General features: G+C 43.5%; 3 protein-coding genes across 4 annotated transcripts in view; 1 reads left to right on the plus strand and 2 right to left on the minus strand.

Annotated features, from left to right (window-relative positions):
* Positions 1-1381, minus strand: part of LOC143804616 (DNA-directed RNA polymerase I subunit RPA2-like) — a 51021-nt gene extending 49640 nt beyond the window's left edge. Inside the window, exon 1 of the mRNA XM_077282873.1 lies at positions 980-1381. Within this exon, the coding sequence (XP_077138988.1) occupies positions 980-1156 (177 nt within the window). The 5' untranslated portion in view covers positions 1157-1381. The remainder of the gene's footprint in view (positions 1-979) is intronic.
* NANP (N-acetylneuraminic acid phosphatase) lies at positions 1280-17540 on the plus strand. The gene is made up of 3 exons (XM_077282874.1): positions 1280-1404; positions 5779-5883; positions 15427-17540. The coding sequence occupies exons 2-3, from the start codon at positions 5794-5796 to the stop codon at positions 16060-16062; spliced, it is 726 nt and encodes a 241-aa protein (XP_077138989.1). The 5' UTR covers positions 1280-1404; positions 5779-5793; the 3' UTR covers positions 16063-17540.
* A 3550-nt stretch (positions 17541-21090) lies between these two features.
* The window catches only part of LOC143804618 (two pore channel protein 2-like), a 100240-nt gene continuing 97359 nt past the window's right edge, over positions 21091-23971 (minus strand). For both annotated transcript variants that reach the window (XM_077282875.1, XM_077282876.1), the window contains exon 19: positions 21091-23080. In XM_077282875.1, the coding sequence (XP_077138990.1) occupies positions 22935-23080 (146 nt within the window). In that variant the 3' untranslated portion in view covers positions 21091-22934. The remainder of the gene's footprint in view (positions 23081-23971) is intronic.

Here is a 23971-nt window from a genome sequence, read left to right on the forward strand (position 1 = left end):
CACTCACACGACAGGTGTAAGACTTCCAATCTGGCACCAATAAAATCGCATCTGCCATACCTACAGTATATGACAGCACACAAGTGGAGCTACAATCAGTCGTGCTCGGTGTGAAGGACATGGCCGATTGCTCATTTCAGTAACTAAGTCAGACCCTTCTTTGTCTATGGATCTTCTATGATAGAGAAGGGGGCTGACTGAGCCAGCCCCCCATCAACACGAAACACTACTTAGCCATAGGCTCCATTGCTCCGGTTTTCCCCTAGTTTGCAGTGATGATGTCACAGCCAACTCTCACATGACTGCTGCAGCCAATCATTAGCCTAAGCACTCGCAGCGGCAAGTACAGCGCATGACGGGTGTGATGTCATCACTACAGGAGCGGCAGGGGCCAGCGGACAGGTGAAGCATTGCAGTATAGAGTACAAGCAATCAAATGATGACAAGACTAAAGTGAAAAATGTAAAAAAAATAAAAATATCCAGGTCTAACCCCTTTCATCATCCCGCAGCATCTGTAAAAATCGGATCAAAATAAGACACCAGAATTGTCGTCTTTCAGCCTCTGCACGAATAAGCGCCGCACCTCACCAGATATAACACAAGCCCACGGGCGCGGACACTGGCAACAATCCACGGTTCAGCAGAGCCACTAACATAAAACCTCACAAGTCTGGTGTCGCCGTCATCGATCCGCCCCGGGAATCGGGCTATCGGCTGATTTTCACAGCACAAAGGGGGACGTACCGAAACAAGGGAGGCGACATTGCTTTTTCACCAATTCATCGCTCGCACCGGGGAATTGTTTTTCTGACGACTCTCAGCATATTATACGGGAAAGTGCATGGATAAAAAAGTCTGAATTGTTTTGGAAGAAAAGAAGGAAAGAACAATTGCAAAAGCAAAATTGCCTCTGTCCTTAAAGATCCTGCACAACCCCTAGTGCAGTAAGTCCCATGCACCGCGGGCCGGCTCCTCACCTGGATCGCCCGGTACAGCCCGTCAGTCATCGCCTCATTGAAGCTCTCGGTGTGAGCCCGGGTCAGGTCCTGCAGCGGCGGGTGCTGCTCACGTCCAGGCTTTCCATAGCTGGGGTCAGTCAGCTTCTTCAGACTGGGCTGGCGGGGCAGTGTGAGCCACTTCTGGGCCGCCTCCATAGTGTGCACTGTGCAGTGATGGCGCTGTACAGCCCGGACTACAGGCAGCACAATGTGCAGGAAGATGGGGGACAGTATTCACAGGCGCGCCCGGTGCTTCCGCTGGAGGCGGCAGCTGGCAATGTCATCACTTCCGCCTCCCGGAGCTGCGGCGGCCATTTTGTTGGAGACCCGGATGACTGGTGGAGCGCTGCACTCACACCCGGCTTCTTCCTCCTGCTCGGCAGTCTGGCACTCTGTGAGCTGGTGTAAGTATCGCCTGTATTTTATGTGTGGCACAGTGTGAGCACAGAGCGGTGTGTGTAATAGAAGATCATTCTGAAACTGGTATTATTATTTGTCCTGGAATTCCTCTGTAATGTTTCTGATCTCTGTTTGCTGTCAGTGACCTGGAGCCTTCCCGGTGTAATGGTAATCGCAGCGGAGAGATTAGAGATTAGTACAACCTTGTACCATCCATTGTGTGCGGAATACCGCTGAGCTGCTGGTTTGTTACAATGTGTCTGTGATCATAAATGTGACCTCAGCCGATGTTCAAACGTTCAGGATTTATCATAGGCCGATACTTTTATAAGATCATGTGTGAGGAATCCGCGACTGTCACCATGGCAGCGGGTCAGTCAGTGTGACGACAGAGAAGTCTGCAGCGGCTGTCACCATGGCAGCGGGTCACTCAGTGTGACGACAGAGAAGTCTGCAGCGGCTGTCACCATGGCAGCGGGTCACTCAGTGTGACGGCAGAAGTACGCAGCGGCTGTCACCATGGCAGCGGGTCACTCAGTGTGACGGCAGAAGTACGCAGCGGCTGTCACCATGGCAGCGGGTCAGTCAGTGTGACGGCAGAAGTACGCAGCGGCTGTCACCATGGCAGCGGGTCACTCAGTGTGACGGCAGAAGTACGCAGCGGCTGTCACCATGGCAGCGGGTCACTCAGTGTGACGGCAGAAGTACGCAGCGGCTGTCACCATGGCAGCGGGTCAGTCAGTGTGACGGCAGAAGTACGCAGCGGCTGTCACCATGGCAGCAGGTCAGTCAGTGTGACGGCAGAAGTACGCAGCGGCTGTCACCATGGCAGCGGGTCAGTCAGTGTGACCACAGAGAAGTCAGCGGTGGCTGTCACCATGGCAGTGGGTCAGTGAGTGTGACCACAGAGAAGTCTGCGGCGGCTGTCACCATGGCAGTGGGTCAGTGAGTGTGACCACAGAGAAGTCAGCGGCGGCTGTCACCATGGCAGCGGGTCAGTCAGTGTGACCACAGAGAAGTCAGCGGCGGCTGTCACCATGGCAGTGGGTCAGTGAGTGTGACCACAGAGAAGTCAGCAGCAGCTGTCACCATGGCAGCGGGTCAGTCAGTATGACCACAGAGAAGTCAGCGGTGGCTGTTACCATGGCAGTGGGTCAGTGTGACCACAGAGAAGTACGCAGCGGCTGTTACCATGGCAGCAGGTCAGTCAGTGTGACCACAGAGATGTCAGTGGCGGCTGTCATCATGGCTCGGGTCAGTCAGTGTGACCACAGAGAAGTCAGCGGCGGCTGTCATCATGGAAGCAGGTCAGTCAGTGTGACAACAGAGGTCCGCAGCGGCTGTCACAGTGGCAGCGGGTCAGTCAGTGTGACGGCAGAGAAGTCAGCAGCGGCTGTCATCGTGGAAGTGGGTCAGTCAGTGTGACCACAGAGAAGTCAACGGTGACTGTCATCGTGGAAGCGGGTCAGTCAGTGTGACCACAGAGATGTATGCAGCGGCTGTCACCATTTCCAGTGGGTCAGTCAGTGTGACCACAGAGAAGTACGCAGCGGCTGTTACCATGGCAGCGCGTCAGTCAGTGTGACGACAGAGAGGTCCGCAGTGGCTATTACCATGGCAGTGGGTCAGTCAGTGTGATGACAGAGAAGTCCGCAGCGGCTGTCATTATTCCACATGGTTTTGGAGGGTTTATGTGCAGAATATGAAGGAATTTCTGAGCAGAGTTCACGGTTCTAGAGAACCCGTCACCAAGTCAACACCAGGAAATCCACTTATCTATAATCAGCACCTTCATACTCATCCTCTTTAGTGGCTTTCTCGGGTGATGTCAGACACATCCTTCACAGCTTATGCCACATTCCCACCGTATCGGTGAAGCATCGGCATACATACTAAGCCCACGTTCCCACCATCAGCTTCTGATGAGTTTTTGTTGTGCAGGTTTTCGGCGCCTATTAGATAAATTCGGTTACTTGGGTCACACAAAGAGCTCCATGTACCCGCAAGAGAAATTAACATGTTGCGGATTTCAAACAGGCACCGCAGGTTAGTTTACACTGCTTAAAAAAAGTAGACCCAAAGAAAAAGACCAAACGTCTGGTCAAAGAAAATAGGACAATAAAATTAATACTAAAATACCTGTATTGGTGAGGGTAATGAGATATAGCACTTCAAGCAAAAGAGATGCCCGCACGAGTAGTAAAACATGATTGTACAAATAGTAATTTATACTAAAATATTTAAGATATATTAAAACCCAACACACCAGGTACAATATGCAGGGGACAGCGCTTATCTCTAGCGCTGTCTCCTGCACGCTCCGTGTGGTACCCAGTCGGCACACGTGTGGCCTACATGAGCTCACGGACACGGATAACTCCGGTACCGATTTTTCCGGTACCGGAATTATCTGGACGTGTGGGACAGGCCTAACTGAGGCAAGGGAGTCCTGCAGTTCTTTGGATGTTGTTGTGGGGTCTTTTGTGATCTCTTGGATGAGTTGTCGCTGTGGTCTTAGTGTAATTTTGGCCTCCACTTTATGCATTACCAATATATAAGATTTTGTAGTATATTGTAAATTCTTTTGTGCTATACTTGGCAGGCCAGCACTCAGATCCTGTCCCTCTACAAATATAGATTACAGAGAACAAACTAACAATGACTGACTGGTGCAGAGGGAAGCGGGCTTACATTCTACAGGATAATACAGAAGGAGACAGTAGGTTGGGGGTTTGCAGCAAGAGTATGCTATTCTTATATAACATCATAGTAACATAGTAAGCAAGGCCGAAAAATGACATTTGTCCATCCAGTTCAGCCTATATTCCATCTGAATAAATCCCCAGACCTACGTCCTTCTACAGAACCTAATAATTGTATGATACAATACTGTTACGCTCCAGGAAGAAATCCAGGCCTCTCTTGAACCCCTTGACTGAGTTCGCTATCACCACCTCCTCAGGCAAGAATTCCAGATTCTCACTGCCCTAACAGTAAAGAATCCTCTTCTATGTTGGTGGAAAAACCTTCTCTCCTCCAGAAGCAAAGAATGCCCCCTTGTGACCGCCACATTCCTTGGTATAAACAGATCCTTGGAGAGATAGTTGTATTGTCCCCTTATATACATGGTTGTTAGATCGCCCCTCAGTCGTCTTTTTTCTAGAATAAATAATCCTAATTTTGCTAATCTCTCTGGGTATTGTAGTTCCCCCATCCCCTTTATTAATTTCATTACCCTCCTTTTTACTCGCTCTAGTTCCATTATATCCTTCCTGAGCACCGATGCCCAAAACTGTACACAGTACTCCATGTGCGGTCTAACCAGGGATTTGTACAGAGGCAGTATAATGCTCTCATGTGTATCCAGACCTCTTTTAAAGCACCCCATGATCCTGTTTGCCTTGACAGTGCAGTATCTGACTTTCCAGAATACAAATTGCCAAACACAGAACACTGTGTAAGAAATGTCAGTGGATTTCAGCTCCAAAGTTTGAAAGATATTGAATGCAGCTCCAGACTATAATATACGCTGTAACTTGCCTTGCCTTGTCTTTGCTCTGTTTGTATATGGATGATCTACCAATACTCTTGTGCATGCCCTCATCATCTCCCGCCTCGATTACTGCAACACCCTCCTCTGTGGCTTTCCCGCTAACTCGCTTGCAGTGCTCCAGTCTGTCCTCAACTCTGCTGTCCGACTAATCCACCTCTCTCCTCGCTACTCCCCTGCTTCTCCCCTCTGCAAATCCCTCCACTGGCTCCCAGTTCCACAAGGAATCCAGTTCCTAACACTGATCTACAAAGCCATCCACAACCTGTCCCCTCCCTATATCTCTGAACTAATCTCCCACTATCTTCCCTCACGTAATCTTCAATCCTCCCAAGACCTCCTACTCTCCTCCACACTTATTTGTTCCTCACACAGCCGCTTCCAAGATTTCTCCCGAATATCCCCCAAATTCTGGAATTCCACGCCTCAACACGTCCGATTATCCACCACCCTCGGATCCTTCAGACGGAACCTGAAAACCCATCTCTTCAGGAAAGCCTACAGCCTGCAATAACCATTCTGCTGCCTCACCAACCACCCGACCTGCCGCCTCACCACCACCAGAGCTGCTGCACCCCCGACCTTCTGTCTCTTCCCCATTATCCCATAGAATGTAAGTCCACAAGGCAGGGTCCTCTCCCCTCTGTACCAGTCTGTCATTGTAAATTTGTTTACTGTAAACGATGTCTATAACTCTGTACGTAACCTCTTTCTCATGTACAGCACCATGGAATTAATGGTGCTATATAAATAATAATAATAACTTGTGCAAGCTGTATTGTATCCTCATTATTTAATATGTACTGTCCATATTTATCTGATCCTGCAGACTCCAGGCACAGACATGGTGCTGAACGGTATTAAAGCCGTGTTCTTTGACATGGATAACACATTGATTGACACATCTGGAGCCAGCCAAAAAGCAATAGAGGAGGTAAGCAACATGTAAATCTGTTTGTTATACCACAATGCAAGTGTTGTGTAGCCCTATCATTTCAGGCGACTTTTCAGAATAAGTCAGTGTGTACATGAGTCATAAGTATTTCTAAGCACAGTGTCACCTGTATGATGGAGATTTTGTTTCATGAATTAAAAGCTCTTGTGTTTAAAACCATTATCTTATATTGCACCTTATTCAAAGGGTTAATTGATCAAAATGTGATCCTCTGACTTGTCATAAGATCACATGGATAGAGCCTGAGAAGCAGGCTGACATCTTTAGTAGCAGTCAGATGTTTCATTAACCCCTTCCTGACATCCGACGTACTATCCCGTCGAGGTGGGGTGGGCCCGTATGACCGCCGACGGGATAGTACGTCATAGCCGATCGGCCGCGCTCACGGGGGGAGCGCGGCCGATCGCGGCCGGGTGTCGGCTGCATATCGCAGCTGACATCCGGCACTATGTGCCAGGAGCGGTCACGGACCGCTCCCGGCACATTAACCCCCGGCACACCGCGATCAAACATGATCGCGATGTGCCGGCGGTGCAGGGAAGCATCGCGCAGGGAGGGGGCTCCCTGCGGGCTTCCCTGAGCCCCCCGCAGCAACGCGATGTGATCGCGTTGCTGCGAGGGTCTTACCTCCCTCCCTGCCTGCTCCAGACCCGGATCCAAGATGGCCGCGGATCCGGGTCCTGCAGGGAGGGAGGTGGCTTCACAGACGCCTGCTCAGAGCAGGCACTGTGAAGCAGCCTGCACTTCTCCCAGATCGGTGATCTGTCAGAGTGCTATGCAAACTGGCAGATCACCGATCTGTATTGTCCCCCCCTGGGGCAAAGTAAAAAAGTAAAAAAAAAAATTTCCAAATGTGTAAAAAAAAAATAAAAAAAAATATTCCAAAATAATGAAAAAAAAAATATATATATTATTCCCATAAATACATTTCTTTATCTAAATAAAAAAAACAAACAATAAAAGTACACATATTTAGTATCGCCGCGTCCGTAACGACCCCACCTATAAAACTGCCCCACTCGTTAACCCCTTCAGTAAACACCGTAAGAAAAAAAAAAAAAAAACGAGGCAAAAAACAACGCTTTATTACCATACCGCCGAACAAAAAGTGGAATAACACGCGATCAAAAAGACTGATATAAATATCCATGGTACCGCTGAAAACGTCATCTTGTCCCGCAAAAAACAAGCTGCCATACAGCATCATCAGCAAAAAAATAAAAAAGTTATAGTCCTGAGAATAAAGCGATACCAAAATAATTATTTTTTCTATAAAATAGTTTTTATCGTATAAAAGCGCCAAAACATAAAAAAATGATATAAATGAGATATCGCTGTAATCATACTGACCCGACGAATAAAACTGCTTTATCAATTTTACCAAACGCGGAACGGTATAAACGCCTCTCCCAAAAGAAATTCAGGAATTGCTGGTTTTTGGTCATTCTGCCTCACAAAAATCGGAATAAAAAGCGATCAAAAACGGTCACGTATCCGAAAATGTTACCAATAAAAACGTCAACTCGTCCCGCAAAAAACAAGACCTCACATGACTCTGTGGAGCAAAATGTGGAAAAATTATAGCTCTCAAAATGTGGAGACGCAAAAACTTTTTTGCTATAAAAAGCGTCGCTGGTTTCACACTTGCGTTTTTGTCTGCAGCGTTTTTTGCACAAAAAAACGCATGCGTTTTTTCCCTATATTTAACATTGAAAACGCATGCGTTTTTTTTGTACACGTTTGGTCGCGTTTTCAAACGCATGCGGTTTTTTTCTGCATGCGTTAATTTTCAGAAATACAACCTGCAGTATTTTCTTGGTGTTTTTAAGCACATGCGTTTGTTTGCGTTAAAAACGCATGCATTTTTAATCGAAAAAAAACAGAAAACACACTGAAAAGCCACCCACCACCATCAAGGTGATAAAGGGATCCAAACCCTAACCCTAACTCTACCCCTAACCTCACCCCTAACCGTTTAATGAACATTTTCTGACAGTCATAGTGCCACGTATTTCAGTGCCACGTATTTCAGTGCCACGTATTTCAGTGCCACGTATTTCAGTGCCATGTATTTCAGGGCAACGTATCACGTATTTCAGTGCCACGTGTTTCAGTGCCACGTATTTCAGTGCCACGTATCACGTATTTCAGTGCCACGTATCACGTATTTCAGTGCCACATATTTTAGTACCACGTATTTCAGTTGCACGTGTTTCAGTGCCACGTATTTCAGTGCCACGTATTTCAGTGCCACGTATCACGTATTTCAGTGCCACGTATTTAAGTGCCACGTATTTAAGTGCCACGTATTTCAGTGCCACGTATTTCAGTGCCACGTATTTCAGTGCCACGTATTTCAGTGCCACGTATTTCAGTGCCACGTATTTCAGTGCCACGTATTTCAGTGCCACGTATTTCAGTGCCACGTATTTCAGTCACGTTTAGGGTTAGGGTTAGGGGTAGGGTTAGGGTTAGGGCTAGGGTTGGAGGTAAAGTTAGGGTTGGGGCTAAAGTTAGGGTTGGGGCTAAAGTTAGGGTTTGGATTACATTTACGTTTGGATTAGGGTTGGGATTAGAATTATGGGTGTGTCAGGGCTAGGGGTGTGGTTAGGGTTACCGTTGGGATTAGGGTTAGGGGTGTGTTTGGGTTAGGGTTTCAGGTAGAATTGGGGAGTTTCCACTGTCCAGGCACATCAGGGGCTCTCCAAGCGCGACATGGCGTCCAATCTCAATTCCAGCCAATTCTGCGTTGAAAAAGTAAAACAGTGCTCCTTCCCTTCCGAGCTCTCCCGTGCGCCCAAAAAGGGGTTTACCCCAACATATGTGTTATCAGCGTACTCGGGACAAATTGAACAACAACTTTTGGGGTCCAAGCTCTCTTGTTATCCTTAGGAAAATAAAAATTTGGGGGGCTAAAAATCATTTTTGTGGGAAAAAAAAAGAATTTTTATTTTCACGGATTTGCGCTATAAACTTTAGTGAAACACTTGGGGGTTCAAAGTTCTCAAAACACATCTAGATAAGTTCCTTGGGAGGTCTAGTTTCCAATATGGGGTCACTTGTGGGGGGTTTGTACTGTTTGGGTACATCAGGGGCTCTGCAAATGCAACGTGACGGCTGCTGACCAATCCATTTAAGTCTGCATTCCAAATGGCGCTCCTTCCCTTCCGAGCTCTGTCATGCGCCCAAACAGTGGTTCCCCCCCACATATGGGGTATCAGCGTACTCAGGACAAATTGGAAAACAAATTTTGGGGTCCAATTTATTCTGTTACCCTTGTAAAAATACAAAGCTGGGGGCTAAAAAATCATTTTTGAGAAAAAAAAAAAATTATTTTCACGGCTCTGCGTTATAATCTGTAGTGAAACACTTGGGGGTTCAAAGCTCTCAAAACACATCTAGATAAGTTCCTTAGGGGGTCTACTTTCCAAAATGGTGTCACTTGTAGGGAGTTTCAATGTTTAGGCACATCAGGGGCTCTCCAAACGCAACATGGCGTCCCATCTCAATTCCAGTCAATTTTGCATTGAAAAGTCAAATGGCGCTCCTTCCCTTCCAAGCTCTGCCATGCGCCCAAACAATGGTTTACACCCACATATGGGGTATCATCGTACTCAGGACAAATTGCACAACATTTTTTGGGGTCCAATTTCTTCTCTTACCCTTGGGAAAATAAAAAATTGGGGGCGAAAAGATCATTTTTGTGAAAAAATATGATTTTTTATTTTTACGGCTCTGCATTATAAACTTCTGTGAAGCACTTGGTGGGTCAAAGTGCTCACCACACATCTAGATAAGTTCCTTAGGGGGTCTACTTTCCAAAATGGTGTCACTTGTAGGGAGTTTCAATGTTTAGGCACATCAGGGGCTCTCCAAACGCAACATGGCGTCCCATCTCAATTCCAGTCAATTTTGCATTGAAAAGTCAAATGGCGCTCCTTCCCTTCCAAGCTCTGCCATGCGCCCAAACAATGGTTTACACCCACATATGGGGTATCAGCGTACTCAGGACAAATTGCACAACATTTTTTGGGGTCCAATTTCTTCTCTTACCCTTGGGAAAATAAAAAATTGGGGGCGAAAAGATCATTTTTGTGAAAAAATATGATTTTTTATTTTTACGGCTCTGCATTATAAACTTCTGTGAAGCACTTGGTGGGTCAAAGTGCTCACCACACATCTAGATAAGTTCCTTAGGGGGTCTACTTTCCAAAATGGTGTCACTTGTAGGGAGTTTCAATGTTTAGGCACATCAGGGGCTCTCCAAACGCAACATGGCGTCCCATCTCAATTCCAGTCAATTTTGCATTGAAAAGTCAAATGGCGCTCCTTCCCTTCCAAGCTCTGCCATGCGCCCAAACAATGGTTTACACCCACATATGGGGTATCAGCGTACTCAGGACAAATTGCACAACATTTTTTGGGGTCCAATTTCTTCTCTTACCCTTGGGAAAATAAAAAATTGGGGGCGAAAAGATCATTTTTGTGAAAAAATATGATTTTTTATTTTTACGGCTCTGCATTATAAACTTCTGTGAAGCACTTGGTGGGTCAAAGTGCTCACCACACATCAAGATAAGTTCCTTAGGGGGTCTACTTTCCAAAATGGTGTCACTTGTAGGGGGTTTCAGTGTTTAGGCACATCAGGGGCTCTCCAAACGCAACATGGCGTCCCATCTCAATTCCAGTCAATTTTGCATTGAAAAGTCAAATGGCGCTCCTTTCCTTCCGAGCTCTGCCATACGCCCAAACAGTGGTTTACCCCCACATATGGGGTATCAGCGTACTCAGGACAAATTGTACAACAACTTTGGGGGTCCATTTTCTCCTGTTACCCTTGGTAAAATAAAACAAATTGGAGCTGAAATAAATTTTGTGTGAAAAAAAGTTAAATGTTCATTTTTATTTAAACATTCCAAAAATTCCTGTGAAACACCTGAAGGGTTAATAAACTTCTTGAATGTGGTTTTGAGCACCTTGAGGGGTGCAGTTTTTAGAATGGTGTCACACTTGGGTATTTTCTATCATATAGACCCCTCAAAATGACTTCAAATGAGATGTGGTCCCTAAAAAAAAATGGTGTTGTAAAAATGAGAAATTGCTGGTCAACTTTTAACCCTTATAACTCCGTCACAAAAAAAAATTTTGGTTCCAAAATTGTACTGATGTAAAGTAGACATGTGGGAAATGTTACTTATTAAGTATTTTGCGTGACATATGTCTGTGATTTAAGGGCATAAAAATTCAAAGTTGGAAAATTGCAAAATTTTCAAAATTTTCGCCAAATTTCCATTTTTTTCACAAATAAACGCAAGTTATATCGAATAAATTTTATCACTAACATGAAGTACAATATGTCACGAGAAAACAATGTCAGAATCGCCAAGATCCGTCAAAGCGTTCCAGAGTTATAGCCTCATAAAGGGACAGTGGTCAGAATTGTAAAAATTGGCCCGGTCATTAACGTGCAAACCACCCTTGGGGGTGAAGGGGTTAATGGGAGATTTCGGCCACAATATTTTGAATGTAGAAGAATTTGAGGGGTTTGTCTTCCACATTGGAAGGTGAACAGTGCTGATAATGTTGTCCCCACCCCCATTCTCAGACGTGTGTACAATCGCCAGATAACGTGCACCTGTCCTATTTTGAATAGGCCACATGCATCCCACCCAAGTGGCACCTGTCACTCCTTGTAAATTGGTTGTCCTGCACCTCACTCTTTTTTTGCCTCTTATAAACTGTGCCCATCACCTTTTAAGATCGTAAGAATGGTGTTCCTGCAACCCCTTTATATCCTCAGACGTGCCCCTCAGAAAAAGTGTTGTTATACTTGTCCCGCGCTGCATGTAAATGACACGGTCCAGTCCGATGGGTGTCTCCAGATGGCGACCACCACAGCCCTGGTCCCTTCAAACGCCGCCTTGTCTAACGGCATGTAAGTGGATCACGTCTCTCCGTCCTCCTCGCAGTGCCAAAGTCTTGCTCCCGATCATTGGAATCGCAGAGCTGTGCAGGCGCGCCTCACTGTGCCCTATTATACAGCCAGTCTGTCAGTCATCCACATAGTGCCCGAAGTCTCGCGCCTGCGCAGTGGAATGACTGGCTGTTCAGTAGGGCACAATGAGGCGCGCCTGCGCAGTGGAATCGGGGATCTGTGCAGGCGCGATAGTGCAGTCATAATAGCCTGCACCTGCTTACATGCTTCGTTCTGTTAGAAGGTGCTGGACAGATTACTGTTTTTATAGCATTTATTTGGAGGCTGAGACTGTCTCTGTATTTGGCGGAGCCCTTCTCCTATCAGTATAAGGCTTCTGGGCACCTACACTACAGTACACAGCTCAAGTTTTGTACAAGATATACTGTAACATCGAAATAGGCAACCATTCACCAGACAGAGGACTAAAATGTGTTACTATGGCCTCCATCTGGTCGGTATGCAACTGTATAGGAAAGTGCAGCATTCTGTGCTTTCCTATGAATGCCACTGGAAAGAAACATTTGCCATGCAGTATACATTTCTTTACCATGGATCCTTATGGTAGACCAATGCCTCGGCATCTGTCCTGCCTATGGCCACTATCGGGCACATAACGTGAGTGTATGCACCTTTTCATGGCTGGTGGGCACACACGAACTGGCTAATTTTATTAGTGTACCATATAGGGTGATAATACAGCTTATAGTTCATATATTCCGTTTTACATGTATCTTGGCACACACGGTGCACTGCTGCCCTTTTTGTTGTGTAGATATTTATTGCAGTCACTGCAGCCTGTACCAGTTCGCATTTGCTTCATACTGTAACATTCTGGACATTTTTTTTTAAAATCACTGTCCCTGTGCCAAGATTCTAGAGTAGATATAAAAACTTTGCATACTATTGTTAAAATCTACCTTTTTTTTGTCATGTCATAGAACTTCATACCAACAAGAATAATTTCACAACTTTTTCCACACTTAATGTCATCCACAATCTGTACAATGCTATTGAAAAATTAACCGAAATCTTTTTGAATTGAAAAAGAAAAATATAAAACCTAAATATGTGTTTACATGAACATTCTTCGGGAGACACGCACCTGTATATTAGGGGGGCTCTCATCGCTACAGAAATGCCAAACATGTGGAAGCTAAAAGTAGTTTAGACGCACGGTGGGGGCTCTCAAAGGAGGAGGCATTTGGATTTGGGAGCACAGAATTTCTTTTGGAGTGCAAGGAGCCATAGCGCTTTTCCAGAACCTTTGTGCTACCAGTAACGTGGAAGCTCCCTATATTTCAGTTTACAGACCTGAGAGGGGATTTGTTTTTGTTGTGGATTGAGTTGAAGCTTTTATTGGAAACATTTTACATAATGTTTGGGACCACATTTATCCGGCGCTCTACGCTGAGCACTTATATTGGGGGTTTCCATCTAAATATCTGAGTGACGTGATTCAGATGAAACCCCCCAAGGGAGGCACTCACTATAATGACAGCAGAGTTACTCTGGACTCCATCTGGCCTCTGCTCAGCCGTGTCCTTCTTTTCAGAATTGCACAAAACTTTGGTGGACCTCGCTTTTGTTCACGCCTAAAAATATGTACACCGCCAGTTCACAGGCCAAGCAGAGTCCACAGTGCCTCCATCTGCCTCATAGGTAATCTTCCATCAGGGGTTCTATTTGAATCATGTAGTTCAGAGATTTTCACAGAAACCCCGATGTAAGCGATCAGCGTAAAGTGCAGGATAAACTTGAGCAGAGTTTTGCTTTGATCTTTGGGAGGCAGAATGAACAAATCAACAGCATGTAATAAACTGGCTTAATTTATTTTTTACGCCGTTACTCGTGCAGTATAAGGAATTAGGCTACTTTTTTCTACGGGTTGGTGCGATTACAGCGATACCAGATTTATATTTTTTTATGTTTGGCTGCTGTCACACACTAAAAGACGCTTTTTATTGCGTATCCCTATATTTAGATAGCTATAATTTTTCCATATTTTGGCTGACAGTTGATGTTTTTATTAATACCATTTTCGGGAACAAAGTTTGTTGATGGCTTTCTATTCCAATTTTTGGGTAGCAGAATGAACAAAATTCAGTAATTCAGGAATTGTTTGGGTTTTTTTTGTTTTTTTTTAATACCGTTCGCATGTGGTAAAATTGAGAAATAGCTTTATTTTTCGGGTTGGTACGATTACAGAGATGCCACATTTATATCTATTGGCTCTTTTACAATAAAAACTACTTTGTATAAAAAATAATTATTTTTGCATCGCTTTTAGGCTGCCATCACACTAGCAGTATTTGGTCAGTATTTTACATCAGTATTTGTAAGCCAAAACCAGGAGTGGAACAATTGGAGGAAAAGTATAATAGAAACATATGCACCACTTCTGCATTTATCACCCACTCCTGGTTTTGGCTTACAAATACTGATGTAAAATACTGACCAAATACTGCTAGTGTGACGGCAGCCTAAAGGTGCAGAAATGCTGCAGATCCGCACAAAAGAAGTGACATGCTGCGAGAAAAAAAAGCTGCGTTTCGGTGCGGCTTTTTCCGCAGCATGTGCACAAGTCTGCGGCTCCCATAGACTTACATTGGTTGTGCACTACACTGCGGATTTGATGCAATTCTGTGCGGCCAAAACCGCTGCGGATCTGCAATCAAATCTGCAACGTGTGCACACAGCCTTAGCATTTAGGGAACCTAGCAGAAAAGCCAAGCAAAAAACAAGTGTGGGATTGCACTTTTTTTTGCCATTTCATTGCACTTTGAATTTTTTTCACATTTTCGTGTACGACATGGTAAAACCAATGGTGTCGTTCAAAAGTACAACTTGTCCCGCAAAAAATAAGCCCTCACATGGCCATATAGATGGAAAAATTATGGCTCTGGAAAGAAGGGGAGCGATAAACGAAAACAAAAAAGCTCCAGGGGTGAAGGGGTTTAGAAACATGGATATGGACATATCTATGGAAATAGACATAGATATATCTGTATGTATCTATCCATCCCATATCTATCTATTATCTGTCCATCTATCTTATCTATCGCTCTGTCTATCTATCTGTGTGTAATGGAGTGTGGGTTGGACAAATGTAAAAGAGGAGGTTGGACAGAAATGACATCACAAATCTTTTTAAAGATAGAGGAGGGAGAGGAGGGAGGGGTTTGGGTGTGTTTTGGAGTGGGTGTGCCAGGTGCAGAGTTACAGGCGAGTGCAATGCATCATGGAACTTGTAGTATTAGAGCACAGTAAGTCAGGAGAAAGGATTAACCCCATGAGAGCTGGATCCAGAACTAATTTGTGCTGCTACAGCATGATAAAAGGTAATATTGCTAAAATAAACACAGTAGATGTTTTCAGTGGCACATAATAGCAAGATTTATGAGAGAAAAAAAAAAAAAAAGGTTATAGTAGTGGACAACTTCTTTAAGGGCCATATTTTAAATCCTTCTTAGTATATATACATTATCCCTAGTCTTCGTCACTTTCCTTCAGTTTACAATGTAAATGTATTTCCTATATTTTCACAGGTACTAAAATTCCTGGTAGACAAGAGCCAGTTCAGCGAAGAAGAAGCCCAAATTATATGTCATCATTTCCAAACAAAACTTCTCCATGAAAATTTAGATTCCTACAAAATGACTATGGATGACCTTAGGGTTTCACATTTTGAATCCTCCATGGAGGAGATAAGATCTGGAGATTATAAAGATTTAGCCAAAGAATGTTATAATCTTTGGAAAACATGTCGCCTCCAACTCCTGGCCATGTCAGAAAGTACCAAAAATATGCTGAGCGAGCTTCGAAAATCTGCCACCTTGGTACTGCTCACCAATGGACAAAGACAAGTTCAGAGAGAGAAAATTGAGGCTTGTGGCATCAGTCCATACTTTGATGCTGTGGTGGTGGGAGGAGAACATGCGGAAGAGAAGCCGGCACCATCGATATTTCTTCATTGCTGTGACCTTGTGCAGGTGAAACCAGAGGACTGTGTGATGGTAGGTGACAGTCTGGAAACTGATATTCTTGGAGGACTGAATGCTGGACTCAAGGCAACTATTTGGTTGAATAGAAATCCACATGGAAACAGCAACCCCAAGCCCACACCTCACTATGTCATTGATTGTGTGACCCGCCTGCCTGACGTACTAAGGAATTTACAGTAGCAGACGACCTTGATTGGGAGCAAAAAGTGTCTATGTACAGTCTTACCTGATATACTGTACCTATAATATGGGGAGAAAAGGTGCGAAAAGTAAGAGATCATCGATATACCACAAGAAGAGTCTATTGCATACTCATCCAGCTATAGACTAATCCCCTATATTTCAATAGTTATCTACCTGGTACTCCGGGCTTACACTACACGATGGAAGCAATTAAACGACCACCAGTTGACTACATGTTTGCCAATAGGTAGTAGTTTAACACCCTGTTTGGACATGCTGACCACACTTCCCACGTGCACAGAACGATTGGTAATAGATCCTTCTGTGCACATAAACGGTCATTGTCCTTAGCAGCACATCTCCTGTTTATACATTCAGAGCTGTTGCTGAGAATGATGATTTAAAAAAAAAACAAAAAAACCCCCCAAAACTTGATTTTCATTTCACCCGACGAATGAGCGTTTTGTCTGTTCTTTAGGTGACTGGCAGTCTGCTAACAATGGCCAATCATCGGGAAACAAGCGTTCCTCGTTACGCTCATTCACTATAATCAGTCACCAAAAATGCATTTTTATATATTTTTAATGGTACTGTATCTATTAAGAGTTTCCTTTATTAATGAGGCCAGGGGGGTTAAAAAGAAAACTAAAATACCCTCTTAAGTCTGGTGACATTCTTCTATAGCCAACTCTGCATCCTTCTACCTGGTCTGCCAGGGTCTACAACGGGCAGGGGCGTCACGTTAGCGCTGCAGCAATTAGGCGTGCCCTGAGCTGATGTAGCGTTTATAGCTTGTCCAAGTGGGAGATTGCTGCAGCATATCAGCGGTTACTGATCAGACAATGCTATGGCCACAAAATTTATCAAGTAACACAAAGGCTCGTGTACGGTGTATTGTGGCCCCACACAAGTTAATAGTTGTAAGGCGATGTAATATAGTGTCAGCAAAACGGCACCTATCTATGCCTCTAAATTCAGGTACATGAAAATTGTATTTCTGTTGAATTTTATGGCATTGTCCATTGGATGCGACATAAAAGAAGCATTGCTTGTAGTGGGCAATATCTCTATAATTATTTGCCACGCTGACAATACACACTCCGTGCCACCAGTCAGTGTTCTGCTTGCATTATGTCTTAGACCAGCATGATCACGGCATCTGCCAATTAAATATGTTTAAAAAACATACAAGAAAGGTATTAACATGTACCACTAGTAGGAGCACAGGCTCCAGTGGTCAAATGTCGGGCATACATTAGAACAACTTTACACCAGTTTCGTGTGTGTGTTTTTTTTTTTTTACAGATAGTATGCTGCACTTTTCTAAAAAAAAAAAATCTGAAAGCGATTCATGGCATTTACAGTGGGGAAAATAAGTATTTGATACACTGACAATTTTGCAAGTTTTCCCACCTACAAAGAATGGAGAGGCCTGTAATTTTTATCATAGGTACACTTCAACTGTGATACAAAGTAAAAAAAAAAAAATCCAGAAAACCACATTGTATGATTTTTACGTAATTTATTTGCATTTTATTGCACAAAATAAGTATTTGATGCAGTAGAAAAACAGAACTTAATATATGGTACAGAAATCATCTTTTTTGCAATTAGAGGTCAGACGTCTGCTGTAGTTCTTGACCAAGTTTGTACACACTGCAGCTGTGACTTTGACCCACTCCTCCATACAGATCTCTCCATATCTTTCAGGTTTCGGGGTTGTCACTGGGCAGCACTGAGTTTTAGCTCCCTCCAAAGATTTTCTATTGGGCTCAGGTTTGGAGACTGGATAGGCTACTCCAGGACCTTGAAATGCTTCTTACAGGGCCGCTCCTTAGTTGCTCTGGCTGTGTGTTTTGGGCCCTTGTCATGCCACGACCCATCTTCAATTCTTTTACTGATGGAAGGAGTTAGTTATCCAAAATCCCTTCAATAAGGTGCAGTCGTCCTGTCCCCTTTGCAGAAAAGCATTCCCAAGGTATGATGTTTCCCCCACCATGCTTCACGTTTGGGACTGTGTTCTTGATATTGTGCTCATCCTTCTTCCTCCAAACACGGGGAGTGGAGTTCATACCAAAAAGTTCTGTTTTGGTCTCATCTGACCACATGACCTTCTCCCATGCCTCCTCTGGATCATCCAGATGGTCATTTGTGAACTTCAGATGGGTCTGAACATGTATTGGCGTGAGCAGGGTGACCTTGTGTGCCCTGCAGGATTTTAATCCATGATGGCATAGTGTTTTACGGTAATGTTTGAGATTGTGGTCCCAGCTCTCTTCAGGTCATTGATCAGGTACTGCCATGTAGTTCTGGGCGGATTCCTGACCTTTCTTGGAATCATCCTCACCCCACGAGGCGAGATCTTGCATGGAGCCCCAGACCGAGGAAGATTGACAGTCATCTTGTGTTTCTTCCATTTTCTAATAATTTTGCCAACTGCTGTTGCCTTTTGCAGGTCTACAATTTTGTCTCTGATGTCCTTACACAGCTCTTTGGTCTTGGCCATCTTGGAGAGGTTGGCGTTTGAGTGTGTGGACAGGTGTCTTTTATACAGGTAACGTGTGCAGAGCAGGAGGGCTTCTTAAAGAAAAACTAACATGTCTGTGAGGGCCAGAATTCTTGCTGTTTGGTAGGGCATCAAAAACTTATTTTATGCAATAAAATGAAATTTATTTAAAAATTATACAATCTGATTTTTTGTTTTGTTTGTTTTTTTATTTTAGATTCTGTCTCTCACAGTTGAATTGTACCTACGATAAAAATTACAGACCTCTCCATTCTTTGTAGGTGGGAAAACTTGCAAAATTGGCAGTGTATCAAATACTTATTTTCCCCACTGTACATACAGTAATTACTTGACATTTCCATGTATATTTTTTGTTGATTTAAAGTTTTCTGGCATTTATATTAAATGAATATTGAGGGGTTTTTTTTTATTATTTAAATGAAGAGACTGACTGTGGCATCCACCAACACTAGTGAGTATAATAGAGGTTGATTTGATTATCAGGTCATTTACCTAATGTGGTTACATGCAACCAATCAAGTGCTGTAATAATGAAATGATGTGATTCTATCCAAGGTTTACAGAGGTTCTCCATCTTATGCAGAGACTCTTTACAATGAAAGGTTATGCTGTGATAAATAATTGATTATGAAAATGAAATACCAAAATAAAAGTTTGAAAATTACAACCATGATGTCTGTGTACCATATTTCTGAAAAATTTGCATCTTTTTATCCAAATAACTAGGCTGAAAATGGCTAGAAAATAAAGCCGTGTGAAGCTTCGACCCGCCTGATCTAGGGCTTCTATATAAATGAGGCAGCACTGCAACTCTTAGCACCCTGGATTTGAACATTTGGCGTTATTCTTCTCTCGATTCACATGTGCATGATCATTCTTGTTCTGCTAAACTAAGCGATTGTGCCAATATTGCTGTTGACCAGTGCAATGTTTTCTACAAAATATCTGCCTGCATACACTTGTAGAATTGTACCCGATATATTTTTGCACAAGCCCTTTTTGTGATAATTTGGGCAGAATTTGTGTCTGACTTTTTTTTTTTGAAGATGGAGGTTTGTGCATCTATGTATTGTGCTTCACCATTTTCAGGATAGAAGCTAGCTGGCCGGCTGTAAATTAGACCAGTCTTACCAGAAAATCTTGACTTGGCCCTCTGTGCACACCTGATTGGGTTAAAGGGAACCTCTCAGCAGGATTGTGCACAGTAACCTACAGACACTTTCAGGTTGGTGCCGTTATACTGATTACAATGATACCTTGGGTGATAAATCAGTCTTGTGGTTGTTGTGTAACTCAACTGAAAATAAAGATTAGTGAGATTCTTGTGCTGTGAGGGTCTTCATGTGGTGCTCTGATTAGGTATTCATCAGTCTGGCTTCTGACAGGTCACAGATCCCTCACTGACCTGCCCCAAGTTTACATAATGAATATAATTGTAGTGTAAAAATAGAAACTAACATTCATCACGCAAGCACGATATTCATATAAATGAAGATATGCATAGTAGCCATTTCCTCATGCTACAGCACAGGCAACACCTCCTAAGCGATGAATGTTATTTTTTAGTTTTTTGCCATACAATAGTATATTCAGTATGTAAAATCAGTGACCTGTCAGAAGCCCATACTGATGACTACCTAATCAGAGCATCACATGAAGACCCCCACAGGCCGCCCCGGAGCACGAGCATATCATTAACTCAAAACTGGAAATAAACATTAAACAACAACCACAAGACGGATTTCATCACCCAGTAATCATGTTAGTTAGTAAAACAGCCCTGGACACACCCATTCAAGATATTAGGGGGCTGTACACAGACCACCACAATTTGAAAAGGAAAAAGCGCATGTACAGTCTCACGGAAGGGCAAGAAAACAAGCTTTAGATAGCACAAAAAGCACATGAAAAGAAAATAAGTGCAGGATCCAAGCTGTGCTGATAAATGAACTAGTGACTGAACACAGTAGCACCCTGGGTACACCAAGCTTACATCCAGCCTATATTACTGTGAGGGGCACTTCCCACATGAGAAACGTGGATCCAACTTCAAACTACACATCAGGGGGTCTGGAAATGAATGAAGATTGCCATCCGAGACTTGCAATTTTATGTAGTAAAGGTAATCGCTAACATGTAAGAATAACTCTTTCCAATATCAATGTTGTCCACAGCGTTTAATATAGTAGGAAGTTTGGAAGTCCGTTATCCAGCTGAAACAAATGCCACGGGTTTTTCTCATTGAACGCAGTTCTGAGAAAATAGAATTCCCTGTTAATTGCAGTCATTGTATGAACAGGATATTTTTGAGTCCCACTCACCACAATGTAATATCTGTGTACTGCAGTCCATCGCCGGACCAACCACAGCACAGTAGATTCGGGATACCTCCTAGGCGCCTACGTCCATGGTATATTTATATGTTTGAAAAGTAGTGTAGCCGTGAAGGCTAATACTCGAATATTAGCCTTACTGAAATGTAATGCAACAGACAAATGTAGAACAAGGAGAAATATATTCATACATATAACAAATACAATACATATGCCATATTCATTACGATTTGACTTGACAAGTAATACATTCTCATCATTTGGTTGTATGAAGCGTAAAAGACAGGTAAGAACACATAGGTAAATCGGACTAGTGGCAAAATACACAATGAGTATTTCTGATTAATAATAAAGAAAAAAAAAGAAAATTAGTATTAGGGCATCTATAAGGTATTCTGAAAAGTGAAGTATTTGCTCCAATCATCAATACAAAGGTCAGTCTAGTTAAGAATAAAAGTGCATATACTACAAATAATGAGACACGGTGTGTTAGGAGACTGAAGTGGTGCTGATACGGTGACTCTTACACTAGAGTCTTTAATAGCCAAGATTCACACATGTAGTTTCTTTATGTTAAGTCAAGAGTTGATATTAAAAAAAAAAAGCACATTCAAGCTTTACCTTAGATTTATTTCCACTTCTCTGATTGACAAAAACTACATGTGGAAATCTGACCCAAAAGGAACACTAAAGGCAAAACTTATTCAGCCAGGCATGACAAGTTTAACGAACACCCCACAAAAAAATAATAATAATGATTGAACTGTCCCTACAACAGCATGACCAGTTTTTGCCCAAAGTGTTCACTTAAAGGGGTTGTCTGGGACTGTTTAATTTTTTTAAATCACAGATATATAGGCTGTGTAATGTAACTTAAGCATATCCACACATTACCATTAAGGGTAACGTGACGCTTGGTCCCCTCTTGGGCGATGTACCAGACCACGAGATGAATGTCATGCATGTGTTTTCCACCTGTTCGGCTTCCCCTAATGTACATCATAAGGGACGTCATGTCAACAGGCAAGCTGCAGAGCTTTCTTCTCACGGGTTTTATCAGGCGTGCATAGCCTAAGGCTGGGTTCAAATTGCGTTAAAGCAGCCTGTTCAACACATGCGTTAAACGGGCTGCGTTAACGCAAGTGCCGAAATGTGATCGCGCTAGGGCAGATAGAGCTAGCAGATGCTCTTTCTGCGCTAGCGGTGACGGACCCGGAAACGCTGCAGCCCGCGTCCCAGGGTCCGTCACTCAATGACGGCACATCGCTACCTCACGCCCATTGTGGCCGTGCGCTAGCGATGTGTCCGACATCGGGCTTAATGGCGGTGTTAACGGACTGCGTCACACCGCGTTATGCCGCTGCGTAATGTAGTCCGTCTACCGGACTGCCAAAACGTAATGTGAACCCAGCCTTACCCATCGGGCGAAGACGAAAGCAGGCGAAAATTACGTGTGTGATCGGGCTAGATGGTGGGATTTTGCATTGTAGAAACTATAGAGAAAAAGGGTGAATAAGAATATGATGAAAAGTATACTGCAAAAATTCTAAATATTATATATAAAGAGACTAAAAAAATGTTCACAGACAACCTCTATAAATACTGGAGGAAACCATTTCCTGTGGATACCCCAAACCCACCAATATGTGAATGTAAGTGCTTACTACAACGCTCTATCTGTGGGTTCATGATCCAGTCTGTTCCTTACATACTAAAATAATTTAGATCCCATAACAAAACATATATCCACAAATATAGCTGTTCATTTGAGCCCTTAGGAGTGTTTTGTGCAAAGTTGCCCAAAGTGGTGATGTGCCCTAATCCTGCCACAGAAGACATTTCTTTGGTTCCATTATTTGGTCTTTTTCCCCTTTCATACTAAAAAAAGCTACTCTTTATAAAAAATAAATACACTATTAATGCATCTGTGAGCAGCAGCATTTCTGGGATTCTCCGTGAAGACTATTTTACTCCATTTTTCCCCAGTCTGACTTGCTAGCCTCTGGACACTAGGCTGCCGAATTAAATGTTGGATTTTCAATATAAAGGTCATTAGATGACAAATTCATAATGTCTTCCATTGGTGGCCCTTCATCTTCAGGAGGTATTTCCGCCTCGAACATACGCTGTAACAAGGCATCCACTGTCCTATAGCCTGAAAGTCAAAAGAATAATATCAAGTTATTTGTGCGCAAGATGTGAAAGTTTTCCCAATGTATATGAATAAATGTCCAGAATATCCATAACTTTTCAGCCAGTGTATAACAAACATTGAAAGAACATTACGTGGGTCCCTATTCTCCAAAAGGTAATGGGTGAGGAGGCGGCAGGTGCTCATCACAAATCTCTCATCCTAGCAGACACAAAGATGGTGGTGTGGGACTCTAAAGGAGGGAAAAGATGGCCAACTCATCCGGAGGATATTGCTATAGTGAATTTTAATGATGTGATATGCTATACTGCGTTCATATATTCTGATGTAATATCTGTATAGAAATGCTGCATATTATTTATATGGTTTACTGCAGTTCTACTGCAGTGTGGGGCTGTGTAAGATTAGACAGGGACAGGGGAGGGAAGGGGTTACAGCAGGCCAGCCAAGATGATAGGAGTTTTGGGGTTAAGAAATATTATTATGTGGTTATAGTATAGTAGTCAGCAGTTTGGAGTGAACAGTGAAAGTCACATACTGGGTGAGTTCAAGGATGGAGATTTCGGAGGTAGCGGGCCGGCACTAGTAACTGGATGAGTGGCAGTCTGCATCCTAATAAGGCCAGTATGTCTCACATGTCTAGAAACTGGAACAGCCAGAAGCAGATCTCAGCTGTAGAACGTAAAACTTTGGGTTTCTGGGGATCCTGGGAAGCTGAAGGAGTGGGGATGACGAGGCAATGTCGGACCTGGAAGTATAGTGAAGAGATACTGGACTTGGCAGGCCAGGGAATGGCTACTACACCAAAGAGGGCTGTGGTTAGTGGAGGACAGATAGCAGAGTGGGGTATTCTAGTTGAAATGTTAACAAGAGCAGCCACGTGAAACCGATGGG

This window comes from Ranitomeya variabilis, chromosome 2, assembly GCF_051348905.1.
Source record: "Ranitomeya variabilis isolate aRanVar5 chromosome 2, aRanVar5.hap1, whole genome shotgun sequence".
In the NCBI taxonomy this organism is placed as follows: Eukaryota; Metazoa; Chordata; class Amphibia; order Anura; family Dendrobatidae; genus Ranitomeya; species Ranitomeya variabilis.

Excerpts from the sequence above, each read along its gene's own strand:
- NANP (XM_077282874.1), top strand. The coding sequence starts at position 5,794 with ATGGTGCTGAACGGTATTAAAGCCGTGTTCTTTGACATGGATAACACA. Across the intron at positions 5,884-15,426 it reads GCCAAAAAGCAATAGAGGAG|GTACTAAAATTCCTGGTAGA; the intron begins GTAAGCAACATG and ends ATATTTTCACAG.